At 43.9% G+C, this 22352-nt stretch overlaps 2 protein-coding genes across 5 annotated transcripts in view; one reads left to right on the top strand and one right to left on the bottom strand.

Moving 5' to 3' along the window:
- LOC106588196 (sodium bicarbonate cotransporter 3) overlaps positions 1-11736 on the top strand; it is a 76288-nt gene extending 64552 nt beyond the window's left edge. For 2 of the 4 annotated variants that reach the window (XM_045709203.1, XM_014176951.2), the window contains 9 exons: positions 3832-3993; positions 4218-4343; positions 4689-4814; positions 6452-6520; positions 6741-6914; positions 7131-7268; positions 7456-7565; positions 7758-7809; positions 9232-11736. In XM_045709203.1, coding sequence (XP_045565159.1) covers positions 3832-3993; positions 4218-4343; positions 4689-4814; positions 6452-6520; positions 6741-6914; positions 7131-7268; positions 7456-7565; positions 7758-7809; positions 9232-9255 — 981 coding nt within the window. In that variant the 3' untranslated portion in view covers positions 9256-11736. Of the gene's footprint in view, positions 1-3831; positions 3994-4217; positions 4344-4688; positions 4815-6451; positions 6521-6740; positions 6915-7130; positions 7269-7455; positions 7566-7757; positions 7810-8299; positions 8411-9231 lie in introns of all 4 variants that reach the window. The other 2 variants (XM_014176953.2, XM_045709202.1) reach the window with 2 other exon arrangements.
- A 94-nt stretch (positions 11737-11830) lies between these two features.
- LOC106588142 (probable C-mannosyltransferase DPY19L1) lies at positions 11831-21088 on the bottom strand. The gene is made up of 16 exons (XM_045709207.1): positions 20999-21088; positions 20683-20748; positions 20418-20509; positions 19829-19950; positions 19604-19681; positions 19322-19408; positions 18824-18904; positions 14108-14209; positions 13929-13998; positions 13765-13810; positions 13627-13651; positions 13354-13473; positions 12821-12995; positions 12504-12603; positions 12274-12426; positions 11831-12082 (listed from the first exon to the last, which is right to left on the bottom strand). Exons 5-16 carry the CDS (start codon positions 19652-19654, stop codon positions 11905-11907), a joined length of 1188 nt encoding a protein of 395 aa, XP_045565163.1. The 5' UTR covers positions 19655-19681; positions 19829-19950; positions 20418-20509; positions 20683-20748; positions 20999-21088; the 3' UTR covers positions 11831-11904.
- Positions 21089-22352: the final 1264 nt, after the last annotated feature.

Raw genomic sequence — 22352 nt, 5'->3', positions numbered from 1 at the left:
ATTTTCAAGTCTTGCCATAGATTTTCAAGAAGATTAAAGTCAAAACTGTAACTCGGTCACTCAGGAACATTCACTGTATTCTTGGTAAGCAATCTAGTGTAGATTGTCCTGCTGAAAGGTGAATTAATCTCCCAGTGTCCGGTGGAATGCAGACTGAACCAGGTTTTCCTCAAGGATTTTGCCTGTGCTTAGCTCTATTTCATAATTTTTTCATCCTGAAAAACTCCCCAGTCCTTAAGAATTATGAGCATATCAATAACATGATTCTGCCACCACTATGCTTTAAAGAGTGGTAGTCAGTAATATGTTTGGGGCAAATCCAACACAACACTTTCGATTCAGGACAAAAAGTGAATTGCTTTGCCACATGTTTTGCAGTACTACGTTAGTGCCTTGTTGCAAACTAGATGCATCTTTTGGAATATTTTTGTTCTGTACAGGCTTCCCTCTTTTCACTTTGTAAATTAGTTTAGTATTATGGAGTAACTACAATGTTGTTGATCCAGCCTCAGTTTTCTCTTATCACAGCCATTAAACTCTGCAACTGTTTTAACCTCTCTAGGGTAGGTGGCACCAAATCGTCCCACCTACGCAACAGCCAGTCTAATCCCGTGGCGCGACATTCAAATACCTTAAAAATGCTATTACTTCAATTTCTCAAACATATAACTATTTTACACCATTTTAAAGACAAGACTCTCCTTTATCTAACCACACTGTCCGATTTCAAAAAGGCTTTACAACGAAAGCAAAACATTAGATTATGTCAGCAGAGTACCCAGCCAGAAATAATCAGACACCCATTTTTCAAGCTAGCATACAATGTCACATAAACCCAAACCACAGCTAAATGCAGCACTAACCTTTGATGATCTTCATCAGATGACAACCCTAGGACATTATGTTATACAATACATGCATGTTTTGTTCAATCAAGTTCATATTTATATCAAAAAACAGCTTTTTACATTAGCATGTGACGTTCAGAACTAGCATACCCCCCGCAAACTTCCGGGGAATTTACTAACAATTTACTAAATTACTCACGATAAACGTTCACAAAAAGCATAACAATTATTTTAAGAATTATAGATACAGAACTCCTCTATGCACTCGATATGTCCGATTTTAAAATAGCTTTTGGTGAAAGGACATTTTGCAATATTCTAAGTACATAGCCCAGCCATCACGGGCTAGCTATTTAGACACCCAGCAAGTTTAGCCTTCACCAAAATCAGATTTACTATAACAAAAATGTTATTACCTTTCCTGTTCTTCGTCAGAATGCACTCCCAGGACTTCTACTTCAATAACAAATGTTGGTTTGGTCCCAAATAATCCATCGTTATATCCAAACAGCGGCGTTTTGTTCGTGCGTTCTAGACACTATCCGAAATGGTAAATCAGGGTTACGAGCATGGCGCATTTCGTGACAAAAAAATGCAAAATATTCCATTACCGTACTTCGAAGCATGTCAACCGCTGTTTAAAATCAATTTTTATGCAATTTATCTCGTAAAAAAGCGATAATATTCCGACCGGGAATCTGCGTTTCGGTAAACAGAGGAAAAAAAAGAAAGACGGGGCGACCAGTGCATGCGCCTAAGCCCACTGTCCCCTGATCGGCCACTTGACAAAGGCCATAATGTGTTTCAGCCTGGGGCTGGAATGACGACATTCAGCTTTTTCCCGGGCTCTGAGAGCCTATGGGAAGTGTCACGTTACCCCAGAGATCCTTTGTTTTGGAAAGAGATGTCAAAGAAAGCCAATAAATGGTCAGACAGGCCACTTCCTGTAAAGGAATCTCTCAGGTTTTTGCCTGCCATATGAGTTCTGTTATACTCACAGACACCATTCAAACAGTTTTAGAAACTTTAGGGTGTTTTCTATCCATATCTAATAAGTATATGCATATTCTAGTTACTGGGTAGGAGTAGTAACCAGATTAAATCGGGTACGTTTTTTATCCGGCGGTGTAAATACTGCCCCCTAGCCCTAAGAGGTTAAAGTCACCATTGGCCTCATGGTGAAATCCCTGAGTGGTTTCCTTCCACACCAGCAAATGAGTTAGGAAGGATGCCTAACTTTTTTGAGTAGGTATGTCCAAACTTTTGACTGGTTGTGTATATACACTACATGGCCACTGTGTGTGTGTCCACAATCAGCTCCTTTGTTTTGATGACATTGAGGGAGAGGTTATTTTCCTGGCACCACTACGCCAGGGCCCTCACCTTACCCCTGTTAGCTCTCTCATCGTTGTTGGTAATCAGGCCTACTACTGTTGTGTCATCTGCAAACTCGATGATTGAGTTGGTGGCGTGCTTGGCCACAGTCATGGGTGAAGAGGGAGTACAAGAGGGGGCTGAGCACGCACCCTTGTGGGGCCCCAGTGTTGAGAATCAGCATAGTAGAGGTGTTGTTGCCTACCTTCACCACCTGGGGGAAGCCGTCAGGAAGTCCTGGACCCAGTTGCACAGGGTGAGGTACAGACCCAGGGCTTCAGGATGAGCTTGGAGGGTACTATGGTGTTGAAGGCTGAGCTGTAGTCAATGAACAGCATTCTTACATAGGTATTCCTCTTGTCCAGATGGGATAGTGCAGTGCCAATGGCGATTGCATCATCTGTGGATTTTTTGCTGCGGTATGCAAATTGCAGTGGATCTAGGGTGTCTGGTAATGTGAAGGTGAATTGATCCTTAACTAGCCTCTCAAGCACTTCATGCTGACAGAAGTGAGTGCTACAGGGCGATAGTATTTACTTTCAGTTACCTTCGCTTTTTTGGGTACAGGAACAATCTTGAATCAAGTGGGGACAGCAGACTGGGATAGGGAGAGATTGAACATGCCGTAAACACTCCGGCCAGCTGGTCTGCACGTGCTATGAGGACGCGGCTAGGGATGCTGTCTGGCCCGGCAGCCTTGCAAGGGTTAACACGCGTAAATGTTTTACTCACGTCGGTCACAAAGAATGAGAGCTCACAGTCCTCAGGAGCGGCCCGTGTCAGTGGCACTGTGTTATCCTCAAAGCGGGCAAAGAATGTGTCCGGAAGCAAAACATCGGTGTCCGCGACATGGTTGGTTTCCCCTTCATAATCCGTGATTGTCTGGAGTCCATAACACATACGTCTCTTGTCTGAGCCGTTGAAATGTGACTCCACTTTGTCTCTGTACTTACGTTTTGCCTGTTTGATTGCCTTGTGGAGGGCATAACTGGACTGTTTGTATTCAATCATATTACCAGTCACCTTGCCCTGGTTAAATGCAGTGGTTCGTGCTTTCAGTTTTGCGCGAATGCTGCCATCTATCCACGGTTTTTGGTTTGTCTAGGTTTTAATCGTCAGTGGGAACAACATCCCCTATACACTTCCTGATGAATTCTGTCATCGTGTCAGTGTAAACTTCAATGTTATTCTCATATGCACATACAAAAACACACAATCAAAACCACACACACCACAACTGCTGCAGGACTTCTTTTTAATGTTGCACAAAACACTTTGCTCTCCATATCCCGCTTCCCTGGCACACGTGTAAATATCGTAATGCAAATCTGTTTGAGTGATTCCCTTGTGTTTATACTTCTGCTAAAATGTTATTCTATTTGTGTTCCGTTGAGCTTCTATTCTATGAATTTGTTTATTACTTAATTTTTCTATTATTGTTATTGCATTGTCCAGAGTTGAGCCTGCAAGCATTTCATTGTACTGTGTTCCTGTGCATATGACCAATATACTTGAACTTGCACTTACAGGCTCTTGCTAGCGAACACTATACCCTGACTGCAAGCCAGTAGCTTCAGTTTAAAAGCTAACTCTGTGCTCTGGTCTACAGCCTACCTCCAAGCATCGCGGCTGGCTGATCTCCCCGCTGGGCCCCAACCCCTGGTGGACCCTGCTGGTGGCAGCGCTGCCCGCTCTTCTCTGCACCATCCTCATCTTCATGGACCAGCAGATCACTGCCGTCATCATCAACCGCAAGGAGCACAAGCTCAAAGTGAGCAAGCGCTGGTTTATGGCATAGACTTCCGTAGTCTACATGCTCCGTGTCCACTGCCAAGGTGGAATAGAAACATGTTTACAAATATGTTGTTCTGTCACCCTGTTCTTCCCATTATATTATCATGTGTTGAATGTAGCTAGTGTTTTTAATTCGGGGGTCCAGCTATACTAAAATGGCTTTTTATCCTCTTTTTTTCCCCCCTCTTCTCCGTCATGTAGAAAGGCTGTGGCTACCATCTGGACCTGCTGGTGGTGGCGGTAATGCTGGGAGTTTGCTCCATCATGGGCCTGCCCTGGTTCGTAGCCGCCACCGTGCTCTCCATCTCCCACGTCAACAGTCTCAAGGTTGGCAGCCTGCTGCGGTCTTTATGTCAGCGGTGTCAAACTCAATTCTTGGAGGGCATAGTGTCTGTGTTTTTTTTTGCTCCTCCCTAGTACTTGATTGATCAATTCAGGTCGTCGATTAGTTAGGAACTGCCCTCACCTGGTTGTCTAGGTTTTAACCGGACACAAATGGAAATAAATAATAAATAATACTCGACCCTCCAGGAATGAATTACGGGATTAAGTTTGACAACTCTGGTCTAAGTGAGTTATGGATTTGTTTTTTGTGTTAATGTACAAGTCTGAAAAAGATAATGTGTTTCTCTGAGTATAATAAATATTAATCTAATGTAATCAAATCTAAAGGTGGAGTCGGGCTGCTCGGCCCCAGGAGAACAGCCCAAGTTCCTGGGCATCAGAGAGCAGAGAGTCACCGGGTTCATGATCTTTGTCCTCATGGGCTGCTCTGTCTTCATGACCTCCGCACTCAAGGTGACAGATCTTTGGGTTTCAGAAAAGTGTTATATTAATAATCCAGCTTTATTTTTATAAGACAATGGGAGCTGGACACCAATGCCATGACAGGCAATGTGAATGATAAGCAGTTTGACTGTTATACAGTATATTCACCTTACAGTTGAAATGTTGACATGTACTTTTTAACCTGTTTAGGGACAGACGTTCCGCTAGTGGAACGCCTCACCAATATCCAATGGTAGAGCGTGGCACGAAATACAAATACCTCAAAAATGCTATAACTTCAATTTCTCAAACATATGACTATTTTACACCATTTTAAAGACAAGACTCTCGTTAATCTAACCACATTGTCCGATTTCAAAAAGGCTTTACAGCGAAAGCAAAACATTAGATTATGTCAGGAGAGTACCCTGCCAAAAATAATCACACAGCCATTTTCAAAGCAAGCATATATGTCACAAAAACCAAAACCACAGCTAAATGCAGCACTAACCTTTGATGATCTTCATCAGATGACACTCCTAGGACATTATGTTATACAATACATGCATGTTTTGTTCAATCAAGTTCATATTTATATCAAAAACCAGCTTTTTACATTAGCATGTGATGTTCAGAACTAGCATACCCACCGCAAACTTCCGGTGAATTTACTAAATTACTCACGATAAACATTGACAAAAAACATAACAATTATTTTAAGAATTATAGATACAGAACTCCTTTATGCAATCGCGGTGTCAGAAAGCACATTTTGCAATATTCTGAGTACATAGCCCGGCCATCATGGCTAGCTAATTTGACACCCACCAAGTTTGACCCTCACCAAACTCAGATTTACTATAAGAACAATTGGATTACCTTTGCTGTTCTTCGTCAGAATGCACTCCCAGGACTTCTATTTCAACAACAAATGTTGTTTTGGTTCCAAATAATCCATAGTTATATTCAAATACCTCTGTTTTGTTCATTTGTTCAAGTCACTATCCGAAGGGTGACACGCGAGCGCATTTCGTGACAATTTTTTTTCGAAATATTCCATTACTGTACTTCGAAGCATGTCAAACGCTGTTTAAAATTAATATTTATGCAATTTTTCTCGTAAAATAGCGATAATATTACAACCGGGCGACGTTGTATTCATTCAAAGACTGAAAGAAAAAAAATGGAGTCGTCTCGTGGACGCGCATCTCCAGTGTCATTGTTCCCTGCCTGACCACTCACAAAAACTCCTGCTGTTTTTCGCCCAGAGACTGCAGAGACGTCATTCCACTTTCTGGCGCCTTCTGAGAGCCAATGGAAGCCTTAGAAAATGTCACGTTACAGCAGAGATGCTGTATTTTCGATAGAGATGCCACAGAAGGAGAACAAATTGTCAGACAGGGCACTTCCTGTATGGAATCTTCTCAGGTTTTGGCCTGCCATATGAGTTCTGTTATACTCACAGACACTATTCAAACAGTTTTAGAAACTTTAGAGTGTTTTCTATCCAAATTTCTGGGCAGGAGTAGTAACCAGATTAAATCGGGTACGTTTTTTATCCGGCCGTGAAAATACTGCCCCCTATCCCAAACAGGTTTTAAAGGCAGTTTAAATCCCATGTATTATTTATTATATACTGTATGTTCAACTTCTCCCCCACCCTCCAGTTCATTCCTATGCCAGTGCTATACGGGGTCTTCCTCTACATGGGAGTCTCTTCACTCAAAGGCATTCAAGTGAGATTATATTCAATGATATGATATGATTGATTGAAGATATGACCAGCTTTTTTTTTCTCTTTAAAAGTAAAGCAATGCCTTGTCTGTAATGATGAGCTTACTCCTTTGTAATTAAACTCACTTTTATCAAGAAAAACATCATCACATTTAAACTCAAAGAGTGTGTTTCATGACTAAAATATGAAATGAACAATGAACGGGTCTCTCTCTCTCATAGTTCTTTGACCGTATCAAGTTGTTTGGTATGCCAGCCAAGCACCAGCCTGACCTGATCTACCTGCGCTACGTTCCCCTGTGGAAGGTCCATGTATTCACCCTGGTGCAGCTCACCTGCCTCATACTGCTGTGGGTCATCAAGGCCTCCGCAGCCGCCGTCGTATTCCCAATGATGGTAATACCCATAGAGAGAATTGTGCTATAGTAATACTACTGTCATTCTATCTCCCTATGGTAATATCACTCTCCACATCTACAAATTGGAGAAACGTGACATCGTGTCTACCAACAAGGGTGTTTGTAAACATAAAAATATCGAAAACCTTCTGTATGAGTCTGTGGTCCTTTTGCTCCCTCTCTCTCCCTTAAAATACCCTATTTTTGCTTAAAGGTGCTGGCCCTCGTCTTCATTCGGAAGCTTCTCGACTTTTTCTTTACCAAGAGGGAGCTCAGCTATCTGGACGACTTGATGCCCGAGAGCAAGAAGAAGAAAGAGGATGACAAGAAGAAGAAGGAGAGGGAGAAACGGGTAACACACAATAATACTTTTAAAGCCATTAGTTCCCAGACAATGTTCACTGTCTAGCATGCTAACATGACCTGTCCCCACAGGAATCAAATGACTAGAACGGCAAAGGGGCTCAGACCATGGCAATTTATCTGCACCCTCATGGGTACACTCAAGTGTAATTCTCCGCTTGTCCCCTTGGTCCCAGGAGGCCCAGGCTTTATTGCTCATAGAAGAACAGGTGGGCGTGAATGCTGTGAAGGTCCATTATGACGGTGGGAACCTGCTCAAGATCCCAGTAAAAACTCTCTCAGGGAGGTGAGTGCTGCCCACCATTCAACCAGAGTACAATACATTACACTGAATACCTAAATGAAGGACACGCTTTGTCTTTGTATGATATGATTTATGTTATACTATTCTAATTTTTCCTCCATCTCTACATTCTTGGTATTGCATCTAAAGGTAATAGTGGTGATGTTAGTTCTGTAACGTGTTTATCTTGAACAGATCGTACAGAATAATCGCTCATACCCTCCCAATGGATGAAGAGGCGGTAGGGGTGGGTGTCTGATATATCCAGCCCACGTGTTGAGTTTTAACCCTACTCAGTAATATACAGTAACATCAATGAGTGCATGGCCAAAATCGTAACTTGGCTATTTACTATACCTGTAGATGATGCCTTTTTATTGAAAACACACACCTAGCGGGTTGCGTTTGTGTTTTGGGCGGGATTGTTATGATACATAACGCTACATAGTGTCATGGCAAGGTAAAAAGGCTCTAAAACCATGTGAATACTAATGACTAATGGGCACATTGATTACGTAAAGAACTCACCACAGACAATCATCTTCCAAGAGTAACAATTGGCAACAGAGAAATTGTTACACATAAGCCAGTACATATTTTTAGTGCAAGATACAATGACAGAGAACTGGTGCCAAGTAGTCCCGTGTGCACTTCAATCTTTTGTTTGTTTACCTTATCCATATGCATGCATCTCTATCTCCCTTCCCCTGTTCTGCCCTGTTCCTCGCTGCATGTAGCTCATGTGACCTCGGCAATGTTAATATCTCTGAGGAAATGGCCAAAAGCGGGGCATGCAAAGCAGTGGCGATGAGTGCCGACTTCGGCCCATCTATGAAGCGTAGCCAAAGGTAGCTATGCTGAAAATGACTCCCCTTTAGCTGACCCCCCCCACCTTTCTTCTAAAAATGGAGGAGCTTTTTTCCAGGCACACCTCAGGTCTACTGAAATCTCACTAAGACAAGATCACATTGATAACTCACCCCTTATAGATCAAATAATTATATTATATTCTGTGACTATTCTAATCCAATAAACTAGTCTACTTAATTCTGTGACTAGCCCATTAATTAATATGTATGACAAGAACAATGCATCCATTCTTATGTAATGAAAGTATTAAGTTATTGCTTTTGCTGTGTCATAACTTGTGTAATGTTCAGTTGCATGTATGTTGTGACATCTACATTTTGTGTGGATGTTTGCAGAAAACAAGACTCGATTTTGTTTTCCTGAATATTGTATTTGCCTACAGATGCATTCATATATTACAATATATATGAATGTATCTTGTAATATATTATATTACATTACAGCATATAAAAGCAAAGCGTTCAAGAGGCTTTGCCCTGAGGTTCTGACGTCCTGAGGATCTAACACGATGCTGACACATTTTGTATTTTTACCCCAATTATAATGGTTAAGAACAACATACTTTAACACGAGTCTGCCATCTTCAAGTTTAGAGTGTTAACAACTGTCTATACTTAGAGCATGGAATGAGCTTTGAGTTTTAATTTTAGCATCTCTGTCTGACATTCTTTCAGACAGCCTTGCACTTAAATCAGCAACACATATCCTGCTCATCCTTTACCCATTGATATTCTGGCACAGCACAACCAGCCCGCTGATGCTTCTCTTCCCATCCATCTCCCTCACTTGTCTCTGGCAGCCAGGAGAAGGTGGCCTGTGTTAGAGTCAATATGGACACCACTGCGGCAGGAGGGCAGAGTTCAGCCTTGGAGACGGCCTTGTGATTGAGGAGACCTTTGTCCTACTAACCCCACAGAGGGCCACTCTGGTACAGTGAGCAAGGTGAGAGGGTGAGCTAGGCCTGGAGCAGATAAGTCAGACTGGTCTCTGGAGAAGCCCCTTTTGTGCGTCTCCTCGGTCAACAGTTGAGCTCCAGTTACCTCCAGTGGTCCAGTGTAGCTCTGGGGATCCTGAGGCCCCCTCGGTACACAGAGGACTGACTTCCTTGCAGTGGCGAGCACATTGCTTGGATATAAATTAACCAGACTGACACCGACCCCCACCATTCTGGGTCAAACCCCAATGTGAACCAATTATTTCCCACAGCTGCCAAAAGATGGGGCCACCACCGCCACACTGATGCGGAATCTTCTTTGATTGTCATGTATGCGTGAATTTACTTCATTTTAAAAGGTATATTTTCTCATCAAAATTTTAAGCAATATTTTGTAAAAAATAAAATAAGATTCACATCCTGAGACATTCTGGTCTCTGTCAAATAATATATTGTGTATAGTACATTTACAAAATGTACTATACACAAACCAGCTACACCAGCTCCAGAAGCACGTCACTCAAGCAATGATTCAGGTTTGATTTCAACAGTTCAAACTGGTTACATCATGACTAGACACTGGTAATCTAAACTGTTGCAAACCAAAAGAAGAATGTAGACATTTAGGCACCTATACCCCATAATCTTTCTCGGTTGTGAAACAATGACAGAAAGGTTGGAGTGGCAACATCTTTTTACTGCCCCTGTACTGTATCCGTACTGTATACTCTGCAAGTTGCATTCTCAGTATTGATATCGCTGCTCAGATCAAGTTGCTCAGCATTTCTTTTTTTTGTCACTGTTGTGCTATTTTAGTGGAATTGTGTGCTTTTTATGTTTTAATGGACAATTAAAAAAAATACTAATTTAAGGTTAAGGAAGTGATATGAATATTACAATAAGCACTTTAGATTTGTTTGCCAGTAGGAATTAGTGCACAGGCCTGAATTGAGTTAAAAACATTGAATCTGAAGATCCACAGAACTGTTGTTGAAATGTCTAGAAAAAGTAACAACTCAGGAATCTACATGATTTCTGATTGTGGAAAGTTCTTTACTCTCATTTGTCTCACTACTCATACCATATTTCAATAGCATAGCCTATTTGTCTATTGTTGGGACAATTCTTTTTGATAAACAGGAAAAAAATATCTAAATTACTGTGCCGTTCAGTTTTCTTCTAATAGCAATGAACGTTATTCTGTGCAGTAAAACTGTATTGTACAACTTATGCTGCACATGTTTTAATACTTGTCACATGTAAAAAGTAAGTTCAGTATTACAGACATTTCCAAAAATGAGCCGTAAAATGTATTGTAATTATATATTTCTAATTTGCTTAGCACACATGCTCCTGATTTAGCAATAATAGACGAGTGCTGAGAACAATGCAATGTGTGGAGTGATGGTTCTATTGAGCTGTCTAGGGGGAGTTTGTCAAACCCCATCCACTTTGTGTGTCTGCTCTATTGACTATATTAGTGTGTAGCTGATTATACAGACAATAGCTTATGTGCCTTGTGAATGCTCTTTGTGTCTTTTAGTCATACTGTAATCAAACTTTTCAGGTAGTACAAACACACAGCAGTAGTGATCTGAATGTTTTTGTGAAAATCATATCCTCTTCAACCAAACCGGCAAACTGAACTGATTAATAAGTTACAAATATTAACTCATTAGTACTTCATTGTACCCATTTTCTGTCAAGATATGTACTGTATGTTTCTATGTCACAGATGTAGTGTTTGTTCACAAATAGGAAGAACTGTAATGTACTGCAATATCAGTGAATGTGCACCGATGTATTGCAACTTTGTCACTGGTGAAAATGACAAACCTGGTACATTTCTCCAAATATTTTTTTTAACAAAATAATAATTTGAATAATTTTAGTTTGAACAGAATTCAGATAAAATGTTGGCTATTTCAAGTCATTACAAATATTGTCTTTGTGATCCTATATGTGCGAAGTAGGTACCACAACTCAATGTATCCATCGCAGTGCAATGGATTCGATTGTGTATTATGTGATCTGTACCATAGAAACAGGGTGTTCTTCAGGATAATATGCCATTTAGCAGATGCTTTTACCCAAAGTGACTTAGTCATGCGGGCATACATTTTACGTATGGGTGGTCGAGGGAATTGAACCCACTACCCTGGCGTTACAAGCACCATGCTCTACCAACTGAGCTACAAAGGACCACTTTAGGACCATATATTACACTGACCTCACAACTGCTGTCAGTCAAGCACAGAAAATCCTCCTGTCATGTTGTTCAATACCATAACATAGGATGTAAAAAAAAAAAACATTATATTTTTTTTTTTACTTTGCTGATGGAAAGCAATAAAAAGTGTGTAAAATGTCTTATTTCTCTCTCCATATTTAACCCAGGCGCAAAGCACATCATCAGCATGTGAAAGAACACAGTGCACAATACGCAGAGCTTTTTAAGGTGTTCAAGAGATAAAGGCGTTGTCCTGTAGAGAAAAAAAAGACTATTGAAATTGAACATGTTTAATAAAAATGATATCCCTATATTAAAAGGTCATATTTGGCAGCTATGGGGATTTTCAGCACCTTGTAGAATTTATTCTCGAACATTGTGGTGAAGTAAGGTTGGGAGTCGATGGACAGGAGGGTACATAGCGGCAACTTTCCTCTGTTCTCCTGATCCTCCACGTCCCAGATCTCAGGCATGCTGCAGCCTGGCCTGTCAAGTATAGCACAGTTAGATGGGAATCAGAGGTTGAGAGAGCATAGTACTACAGGGCTTTGTTCATTAGGCACCAAAAGGAAGAAAACAGACAAATGGGGAGGAAAAGTGGCCAATAAGAAACTTGTTTTAATTTTCTATTGCAAAATATTTTGCTATGGTATGCTTTATAATACCACCATGTTTACCTGGAGCGGCGGTTACACCAGGAGTCCTCCAGGATGAAGTAGTCTGCCTGCAGCTGCATCAGATTCCTCTTCACCTCCTTGGCCGGTTTACAGCTGTAAAAGGTGTACACCAAATTGGTTCTTTCCTTGTGGGAATATGTTAGACGTAACTTACTGACAAACATAATGGGTGGTGCCTCATCAGATATTGTTGCAAAGTATAACCCATAGGGGAATTGTAGCAGTCTTACTTCTGCCAAGTGTCCTCGTAGTGGGGATGATTCACGATGGCTCTACCAGTGGACAGTTTCACACTCGCCATGGTTGGCATGGAGCCAGCAAACACAGCATCTTGGAACACACAAATACAATTTAATTTCCCTTTTTGCAGCCCATTCCTTGTATCCCTCAATACATTTTTTGCATTACAATAATTACACTAATTCAGATCTATCCTAGATAGTAATGCATCTACAGAGCTTAGCAGCAACTGAACTAGCTCAGCCCACTAATCTCATGCCCCTGAAAAGCACACGCTAGGAATAAGTCGTAACGTGACATGACTCACTGGGCATGGTGTTGGCATTGATCCACTCCAGGAGCTGCTCCTGAGGCAGGTTGCTGAAGTCTCCTACGATTCCTCGCTGGCTTTGGAAGTTGGCCACGCCCTGGATGGCCATGATGGACAGGATGCCAAACACAGTGATGTGGCGCTTGAAGTGCTCCCCTATCCAGCCAAACAACTGCGAAGCATTGGAGAACATATATACCGGCAGATCAATGAAGATCCAACGTAGATCATTTATCAGGCAGTCTTTATTAATAAGGACATTTGATTTGGGGGATGTTTTTCATTATGCTCTGACTGCCTGCATCAAGTCCAGTTACTAACACTAATGCTGACTGGTGGAGTACTAATAAGAGATTAATTTGTTTCATTGCACTAGCCATCTGTCCTCTCTTTACGCTAGATCAGCATGGCTTCTATAACTGGTATGATGGAGGTCAATTAAGGAAAATGGAAAGTGGCCCATGTGATTTCTATTGTCTCTCCATGTCTGTCTGTTTGTTTCTGTCAGTGTCTGTCTACAGACATCTTACCTGTCTAGAGCAGATCAGGGAGGCCATGAGGCACATCAGCGGGGCCAGGAAAAGTTTGATTCTCATGACCAAGATCGCCAGCACGGCAAAGGCCACCAGCTGCAGACTATGGTACACCATCTGACACACGCACGCACACACGGGCAGGGAAACACAGTGGAAGTTATGAGCACTGTAATGATTCACGAGTCATTGTGCCTTCAAGGAAAACAGCTGCTAATATGGGCTGTGATGTTGGTTTGAAAGTGAAAATAAGTAGCTAAGTTGGCTTACCTCCCCATTAGCAAACTGTGCCATCCTAAAATATGATAGAAAATGTTTGCATGAGGAAGCTATCAGAGGTCTGTAGGTGGCGCTAGTGTTCAGTGAATATAATACTTAATGCTATTTGTTGGATTGGAAATTACTTACTGCAGTGTCAATATCGACATCTTCTTTAGAGTTAACTCTTTCGCGCCTAAGAGATCGTCAGACTTCTTTAATTGCCTTCAAAGGAATTATTTATAATACTACAATATACACTCAAATTGACTTAAATGAGCTGCAATGTCAAAATCGAGAATAATGTGTCTCACCTTTCCAGAAATGATGGCTACAATAACTGTTTACCGGGAGTATCGATGTCTTAACGTGTCCCAACAAAGTCTGGGAACAGAATACAGTATAAGAAAAGCACTTAGACATAAAAAAATCAACAACCAAATAGTAGTGTCAAAAGTAAGCTTGGAGGCAGCACTGATGAAATGAAACCTACCTCCAGCTCCATAAAGTCGAACTCTGCAGCACAGGTGTACATCAACGTGTGGAAATCCTTGTACTTGGTCAACTTGGATCTGATCAAGTTGCCAATGTGAGCCTGTGGGAAATATAGAGAAACACACAGTGAGGTTAACCTCTCTGGTATCAGTGGGACGGTAGCGTCCCACCTCGACAACAGCCAGTGAAATTGCAGGGCGCCAAATTCAAAACAACAGAAATCCCATAATTAAAATTCCTCAAACATACAAGTATTATACACCATTTTAAAGATAAACTTCTTGTTAATCCAACCACAGTGTGTAACGGCTGTCTATGGAAGAAGTGGACCAAAATGCGGCGGAGTTAGGGTTCGTCATATTTAATGTCACGAACACTATGCATTTACAAAAACAACAAAAACTGACAGCCAACACAGTCCTGTCAGGTGCAACCACATTGACAAGCACAATTACCCACACCACACAAAGGAAACGTAGGCAACTTATGTGTGACTCGCAATCAACCACAACCCTCTACAGCTGTGCCTGATTGGAAGTCACACGGCCAAAATCAATGAAACAATAAAACACTCACTCCCTTCTGCCACGTCCTGACCCAACTACACCCTCTACTGGTCAGGACGTGACAGTACCCCCCCCCCTCAAGGTGCAGACCCCCGGGATGCACCTAAAAAAGGAAAACACAAGAAAATGCCCAACAAAAAGGAACACCTAAACAATAAGGGAGGGAAGGGAGGGTGGCTGCCGTCACCGACGGCACTGTGCTACACCCTCCCTCCCCAACCCACCTATCCTGGAGGCGGCTCAGGCTCTGGCCGTTCCAGGCAGTCGGGAAAGTCTGGCAGCTCGGGGCCGTCTGGGCCGTCTGGCAGCTCGGGACCGTCTGGGCCGTCTGGCAGCTCGGGGCAGTCTGGGCCGTCTGGCAGCTCGGGGCAGTCTGGGCAGTCTGGCAGCTCGGGGCAGTCTGGGCAGTCTGGCAGCTCGGGGCAGCTCGGGACAGCCCGGGGCAGTCTGGCAGCTCGGGACAGCCCGGGGCAGTCTGGCAGCTCGGGGCAGCCCTGGGCAGTCTGGCAGCTCGGGGCAGCTCGGGGCAGCTCGGGACAGCCCGGGGCAGTCTGGCAGCCCGGGGCAGTCTGGCAGCTCGGGACAGCCCGGGGCAGTCTGGCAGCTCGGGGCAGCCTGGCAGCTCGGGGCAGCCCGGGGCAGCCTGGCAGCTCGGGGCAGTCTGGCAGCTCGGGGCAGCCCGGGGCAGTCTGGCAGCCCGGGGCAGTCTGGCAGCCCGGGGCAGTCTGGCCGCTCGGGGCAGCCCGGGGCAGTCTGGCCGCTCGGGGCAGCCCGGGGCAGTCTGGCCGCTCGGGGCAGCCCGGGGCAGTCTGGCCGCTCGGGGCAGCCGGGGCAGTCTGGCGCTCGGGGCAGCCGGGGCAGTCTGGCCGCTCGGGGCAGCCCGGGGCAGTCTGGCCGCTCGGGGCAGCCCGGGGCAGTCTGGCCGCTCGGGGCAGCCCGGGGCAGTCTGGCCGCTCGGGGCAGCCCGGGGCAGTCTGGCCGCTCGGGGCAGCCCGGGGCAGTCTGGCCGCTCGGGGCAGCCCGGGGCAGTCTGGCCGCTCGGGGCAGCCCGGGGCAGTCTGGCCGCTCGGGGCAGCCCGGGGCAGTCTGGCCGCTCGGGGCAGCCCGGGGCAGTCTGGCCGCTCGGGGCAGCCCGGGGCAGTCTGGCCGCTCCGGACAGCCCGGGGCAGTCTGGCCGCTCCGGACAGCCCGGGGCAGTCTGGCGCTCGGGGCAGCCCGGGGCAGTCTGGCCGCTCCGGACAGCCCGGGGCAGTCTGGCCGCTCCGGACAGCCCGGGGCAGTCTGGCCGCTCCGGACAGCCCGGGGCAGTCGGGCCGCTCCGGACAGCCCGGGGCAGTCGGGCCGCTCCGGACAGCCCGGGGCAGTCGGGCCGCTCCGGACAGCCCGGGGCAGTCGGGCCGCTCCGGCAGTCCGGGGCAGTCGGGCCGCTCCGGCAGTCCGGGGCAGTCGGGCCGCTCCGGCAGTCCGGGGCAGTCGGGCCGCTCCGGCGACTGTTGACTGGCGGGCAGCTCCGGCGACTGTTGACTGGCGGGCAGCTCCGGCGACTGTTGACTGGCGGGCAGCTCCGACGACTGTTGACTGGCGGGCAGCTCCGACGACTGTTGACTGGCGGGCAGCTCCGACGACTGTTGACTGGCGGGCAGCTCCGACGACTGTTGACTGGCGGGCAGCTCCGACGACTGTTGACTGGCGGGCAGCTCTGATGACGACTGTTGACTGGCGGGCAGCTCTGATGACGACTGTTGACTGGCGGGCAGCTCTGATGACGACTGTTGACTGGCGGGCAGCTCTGATGACGACTGTTGACTGGCGGGCAGCTCTGATGACGACTGTTGACTGGCGGGCAGCTCTGATGACGACTGTTGACTGGCGGGCAGCTCTGATGACGACTGTTGACTGGCGGGCAGCTCTGATGACGACTGTTGACTGGCGGGCAGCTCTGATGACGACTGTTGACTGGCGGGCAGCTCTGATGACGACTGTTGACTGGCGAGGCTGGGTTGACACACTAGACTCCTGGTGCGTGGTGCTGGTACTGGGCGTACCAGATTGCGAACACGCACCTCCATGCTAGTGCGGGGAGCTGGCCTGGGGCTCCATTCTTGCCCCGCAAAACTCCCCTTGTGCCCCCCCCCCTAAAGAATTATTGGGGGTGCCTCCCGGTCTCCCTTACCTCGCCAGCCTTCTTCCGCTGCTTGGTCCTTTGTTGGTGGGTAATTCTGTAACGGCTGTCTATGGAAGAAGTGGACCAAAATGCGGCGGAGTTAGGGTTCGTCATATTTAATGTCACGAACACTATGCATTTACAAAAACAACAAAAACTGACAGCCAACACAGTCCTGTCAGGTGCAACCACATTGACAAGCACAATTACCCACACCACACAAAGGAAACGTAGGCAACTTATGTGTGACTCCCAATCAACCACAACCCTCTACAGCTGTGCCTGATTGGAAGTCACACGGCCAAAAATCAATGAAACAATAAAACACTCACTCCCTTCTGCCACGTCCTGACCCAACTACACCCTCTACTGGTCAGGACGTGACACAGTGTCTGATTTCAAAAAGGCTTCACAGCGAAAGCACACCATGCGATTATGTTAGGTCAGCGCCTAGTCACAGAAAACCATACAGCCATTTTCCAGCCAAGGAGAGGACTCACAAAAGTCAGAAATAGCGATTAAATTAATCACTAACCTTTGATGATCTTCATCAGATGGTACTCACAGGACTTCATGTTACACAATAAATGTTTGTTTTGTTCGATAAAGTCCCTCTTTATGTCCAAAAACCTAAGTTGAAATTGGCGCGTTATGTTCAGTAATCATTGTCTCAAACAAACATCCTGTGAAATTTCAGAGAGCCACATCAAATTACAGAAATACTCATCATAAACATTGATGAAAGATACAAGTGTTATACATAGGATTAAAGATAAACGTCTTGTTAATCCAGCCACTGTATCAGATTTCAAAAAGGCTTTACGGCGAAAGCACACCATGCGATTATGTTAGGTCAGCGCCTAACCACAGAAAACCATACAGCCATTTTCCAACCAAGGAGAGGTGTCACAAAAGTCAGAAATAGCGTTAAAATTAATCACTTACATTTACATTACATTTAAGTCATTTAGCAGACGCTCTTATCCAGAGCGACTTACAAAATGGTGCATTCACCTTATGATATCCAGTGGAACAACCACTTTACAATAGTGCATCTAAATCTTTTAAGGGGGGGGGGGGGTTAGAAGGATTACTTTATCCTATCCTACTTACCTTTGATGATCTTCATCTGGTGGCACTCCCAGGACTCCATGTTACACAATAACTGTTTGTTTTGTTCGATAATGTCCCTCTTTATGTCCAAAAACCTCAGTTTTGTTGGTGCGTTTAGTTCAGTAATCCAAAGGCACAAAGTGCGCTCTCAACATCCAGACGAAAAGTCAAAAAAGTACAATAAAAGTTTGTAGAAACATGTCAAACGAGGTTTAAAATCAATCCTCAGGTTGTTTTTGTCATAAATAATCAATAATATTTCAACCGGACAAAAGCTTCCTCAATAGAAAAGGACAAACAAGAAAGGCACACTCCCGATCACGCGCTGGACTCATGTCTGGAAATTTCCACTGTACACTTATTGAAAGTGCTGCCATAGAGATCATGAACTGGGTCCTAAGTCTTTGTATGGTGGATAGGCTTTCAATGGAAAAACAGCCTTTCAAAATAATAATACTTCCTGGATGGATTTTCCTCAGGTTTTCGCCTGCCATATCAGTTCTGTTATACTCACAGACATTATTTTAACCGTTTTGGAAACTTTAGAGTGTTTTCTATCCAAATCTCAGGTCAGTGTAATTATATGCATATCCTTCTGAGCCTGAGTAGCAGGCAGTTTAATTTGGGCACGCTTTTCATCCAAAATTCCGAATGCTGCCCCCTACCCTAGTGAAGTTTTAAAGTCATACAGACAATCACACCTTCATATGGAAACATTTGAAACAGTAATTGACATTAAATGAGTAGACTCCATCAGTGAAAGAGAAAGGAAGGAGGAATACATTGTGAGGAACAAAGAACATTTGACTTCATGGGTCACTCATAGCCCACGTTGAGATCATGCTGAACAGACTTTCATCTAAGAACTTACATCATTGGACGCTCCGAGGATGAACGACATGAAGAATTTGAGAAGCACAGTGGAGGTAAACCAGGCAATACCTTGGACAAACTGAGGATTTAGAGAGGATAAAGTTAACACTCAAAACCTGTTATATGTTGCACTGTGACACTAAATAAAGCTGTGTAATTTCATGTTACGATTGGGGGTATAGAGTGGAGACCCTTGGGATGGTATAATACCATGGGAATTCAATATATTTCTCTTAAAGTCATGGAAAAATTGCAAATTCTGAGGAACGTAGTTTCACCAATTAACCCCAGCATGTAACTAAAAAACTAACATTATTATACCCAAAAATTATTCAAATAGGATTTCATAAAAATTGAGACGATTCCAAGTTTGCAGACTTGTGATATCGTCTCTCAGTGCGATGATGGCCTGGAAAACACCACCATACAGGAATGAGGTGTGACAGAATGACACTTGTGTATTCAGGCATTTCAGTCTATTTCCCAGTCTACTCACCCAGCCAGCAACCAGGGAAGAAATGTAAAAAGATGTCAAAAGTTCCAAATTCCCAAACAGCATGACAAAGCAGATGGCAAATGAAGCCTGAAAGGAGAAATAAAGAACTTTTGTTCATCAAATCAAAATACAGTGATCCATCATCATAGCATAATTGATGAACATTGTTCATGTTGGAACTGTTCTATCACCAATTTCACAACCATAGCAGATACTAGTATGTTTCTAAGCCTTAAACCTGTGACGATTATGTCTAAATATCAATTCAGTAGTAATACTTACCAGATGCACAACAAGTAGTGATTTAATCTTGGAAGTGGAGAGATAGCCCATAAAATAACAGGCAAACAGGCATGCAATCTGAAGAGGCAGACAACATAGGCATTTCAATTCATTGTCACGGTTATTGTACAGCTAAGGAGCTTCAGTACATAAACAGAATCTTTTAAGATGACTGGTACATCCACAGGAATGATACCAGGCTATTTTCCAGGCATGCATTTTTACCTCATTGTATGGATTTATTTACCCGAGTTAGCAAAACAAACTGGGCAAATGGCCAAGGAAGAAGGAACAAAACATTGCAAGCACCAAGAGCTACTAGGGATCTTCTTTCATGGTTGGAACGCCTACAAAAATCATACAAAGACAACAGTATTATTTGCCTTCATACATTTTCAGTGACATACACTGGGTGTACAAAACGTTAGGAACAGCTGCTCTTTCCATGACATGACTGACCAGGTGAATCCAGGTGAAAGCTATGATCCCTTATTGATGTCACTTGTTAAATCCACTTCAATCAGTTTAGATGAAGGGGGGGGAGACAGGTTAAAGATGGATTTTTAAGCTTTGAGACAATCTAGACATGGATTGTGTATGTGTGCCATTCAGAGGGTGAATGGGCAAGACAAAAGATTGAAGTGCCTTTGAACAGGGTATGGTAGTAGGTGCCAGGCGCACCGGTTTGAGTGTGTCAAGAACTGCAACGATGCTTTTCACACCCAACAGTTTCCCGTGTTTTATCAAGAATGGTCCACCACCCAAAGGACATCCAGCCAACTTGACATAACTGTGGATTGGAGTCAATATATACCTGAGAATGCGTGTTAACAGCAGCATCTGCAGGACAAAGAAGGGATAGGAGAAGCTCTCCCTCAGCGGTGGAGTCCACATGACCCGAGTGCTCTGGAATACATAGCATGAGTTAAGATATCATTCACCACTAGCCAACCGACATGATGATCTAAGTTTACATACACTGTATGAAACAATCAAATTACATTCATCTCAAACAGAACATTAATTGTACAGTGAGGAAACTTTAATATGGATTGCACTATGAGTACACAGCTCCAAACCTCTCAACCTCTCCATGGTTAAAGAAGAGACACAGGACAATGACGACCCCTCCAAGACGACTGCCACTGGAAAGACCCCCCCCCCAAAAAAACATCAGATTGTCTCGTAGAGTGGCAAGGGGCACCAAAACAGCATGGATAACCAAGACGATGGTTTTATGGAATACCATAGTGATAAACTAGCCTGGGTACCAGTCTTTGTGCCATCATGCAAATCCTTGTCATGGCTTACATGAGAGCATGGAGTACGCAACAAAACAAAAAGATCTGGGACCAGGCTAGTGAGAAACCAACAACAGTTTTAAGAACTCATTACCTTAGGTAAGTCCCGTAGAGGAGGAACAGGCTCATCATTACCCCATTAAGCAGGAAGACACAGGAGACATAGAAGTAGGCTGCATCCCCCATGCCTAAAAGTGGGAGAAAATGATATTCACAGTGTCAATTTACTGTGCCTCCCAGTCCTGACAGTGTGACACACTATGTTACTACAAGATGCTATTTACAATGCATAGTAGGGTTGGGCGGTATCCAGATTTTCAAACCGCCATACCGTTTCTGCACATTACCGGTGTATACAGTATTATCGGAAGTGCACACAAGGGGTGCTATAAGAAATGTTAAATAACAATTTAGCCAACAGGGATCTTGATCCAGGAGGGGATTTAATGTCTCTAGTCTGGGTACCAGTCTTTTTAGCTAACATTCTACTCCTTGCTAGTGGTGGGGATGATCGATTCCTTGACTCCTTGCCCGTCGACTCCCGGTGTCGACTCCCATTTTTGGGTGTCAAGTTTCGATTCCGCTAAGAATCGACTCCTCGGCTCCAGAGATTCAGTATTTTTACAATGGAGGAACTAGTTGCTGTCACCTACTTCGAGAACCAACTCTTGCATCTTTCACAGCAAAGAAAGACAGAGCTAGCGATATAGCGGTATAAATCAATAACTAATTCACTGTTTGTCACAGAAACAAACTAGATATGATTTATTCTATAAATGTCTAGCATACTTTTACAACCTTTGTTTTGAGGAAAAATTCCAGTTTTGATTTGATAGAGGGCATGTATTCTATCAAATTTTTATTTCAATCAAATCAAAACTGGAATCTTTCCTCAAAACAAAGGTTGTAAAAGTATGCTAGACATTTACATAACAGATTATACCTAGTTTGATGTTTCTGTGACAAACAGTGAATTAGTTATTGATTTATACAGTTTTAAATGGCATTCGATAGATTTGATGTATTTCTATGAAGTCGAAACTGGAATTTTTCCTCAAAACAAAGGTTGTAAAAGTATGCTAGACATTTATAGAATAAATCATTTCTATTTTTATGTTTCTGTGGAAATCAATTAATTATTTATTTTTACAATTTTAAAATGGCTTTTGGCGAATGTCTGTTGAATGTCTGTTGAATGTCCGAATGTGTGAATATAAAACCAACTTTACCTTGGTCGCAGGCAGGCAGACAGACTGTCGGGACCATGCACATAGCGAGATACAGATTACCATAATATAGCCTATGTCTTGTATAGCAATGCCTCGTAAATTCACCAAAAGTATATTAAAGTATATATTAGGCTATCAATGACTATGGCTAAGCTATTCTTCATAGTTCCAGTGAATTGAAATTGAACATCTCCAAATGCAGTTTAATTAGGTGCAATA

Source organism: Salmo salar, chromosome ssa27, assembly GCF_905237065.1.
Source record: "Salmo salar chromosome ssa27, Ssal_v3.1, whole genome shotgun sequence".
NCBI lineage: Eukaryota > Metazoa > Chordata > Actinopteri > Salmoniformes > Salmonidae > Salmo > Salmo salar.
This window is presented reverse-complemented; position numbering and strand designations above follow the sequence as displayed.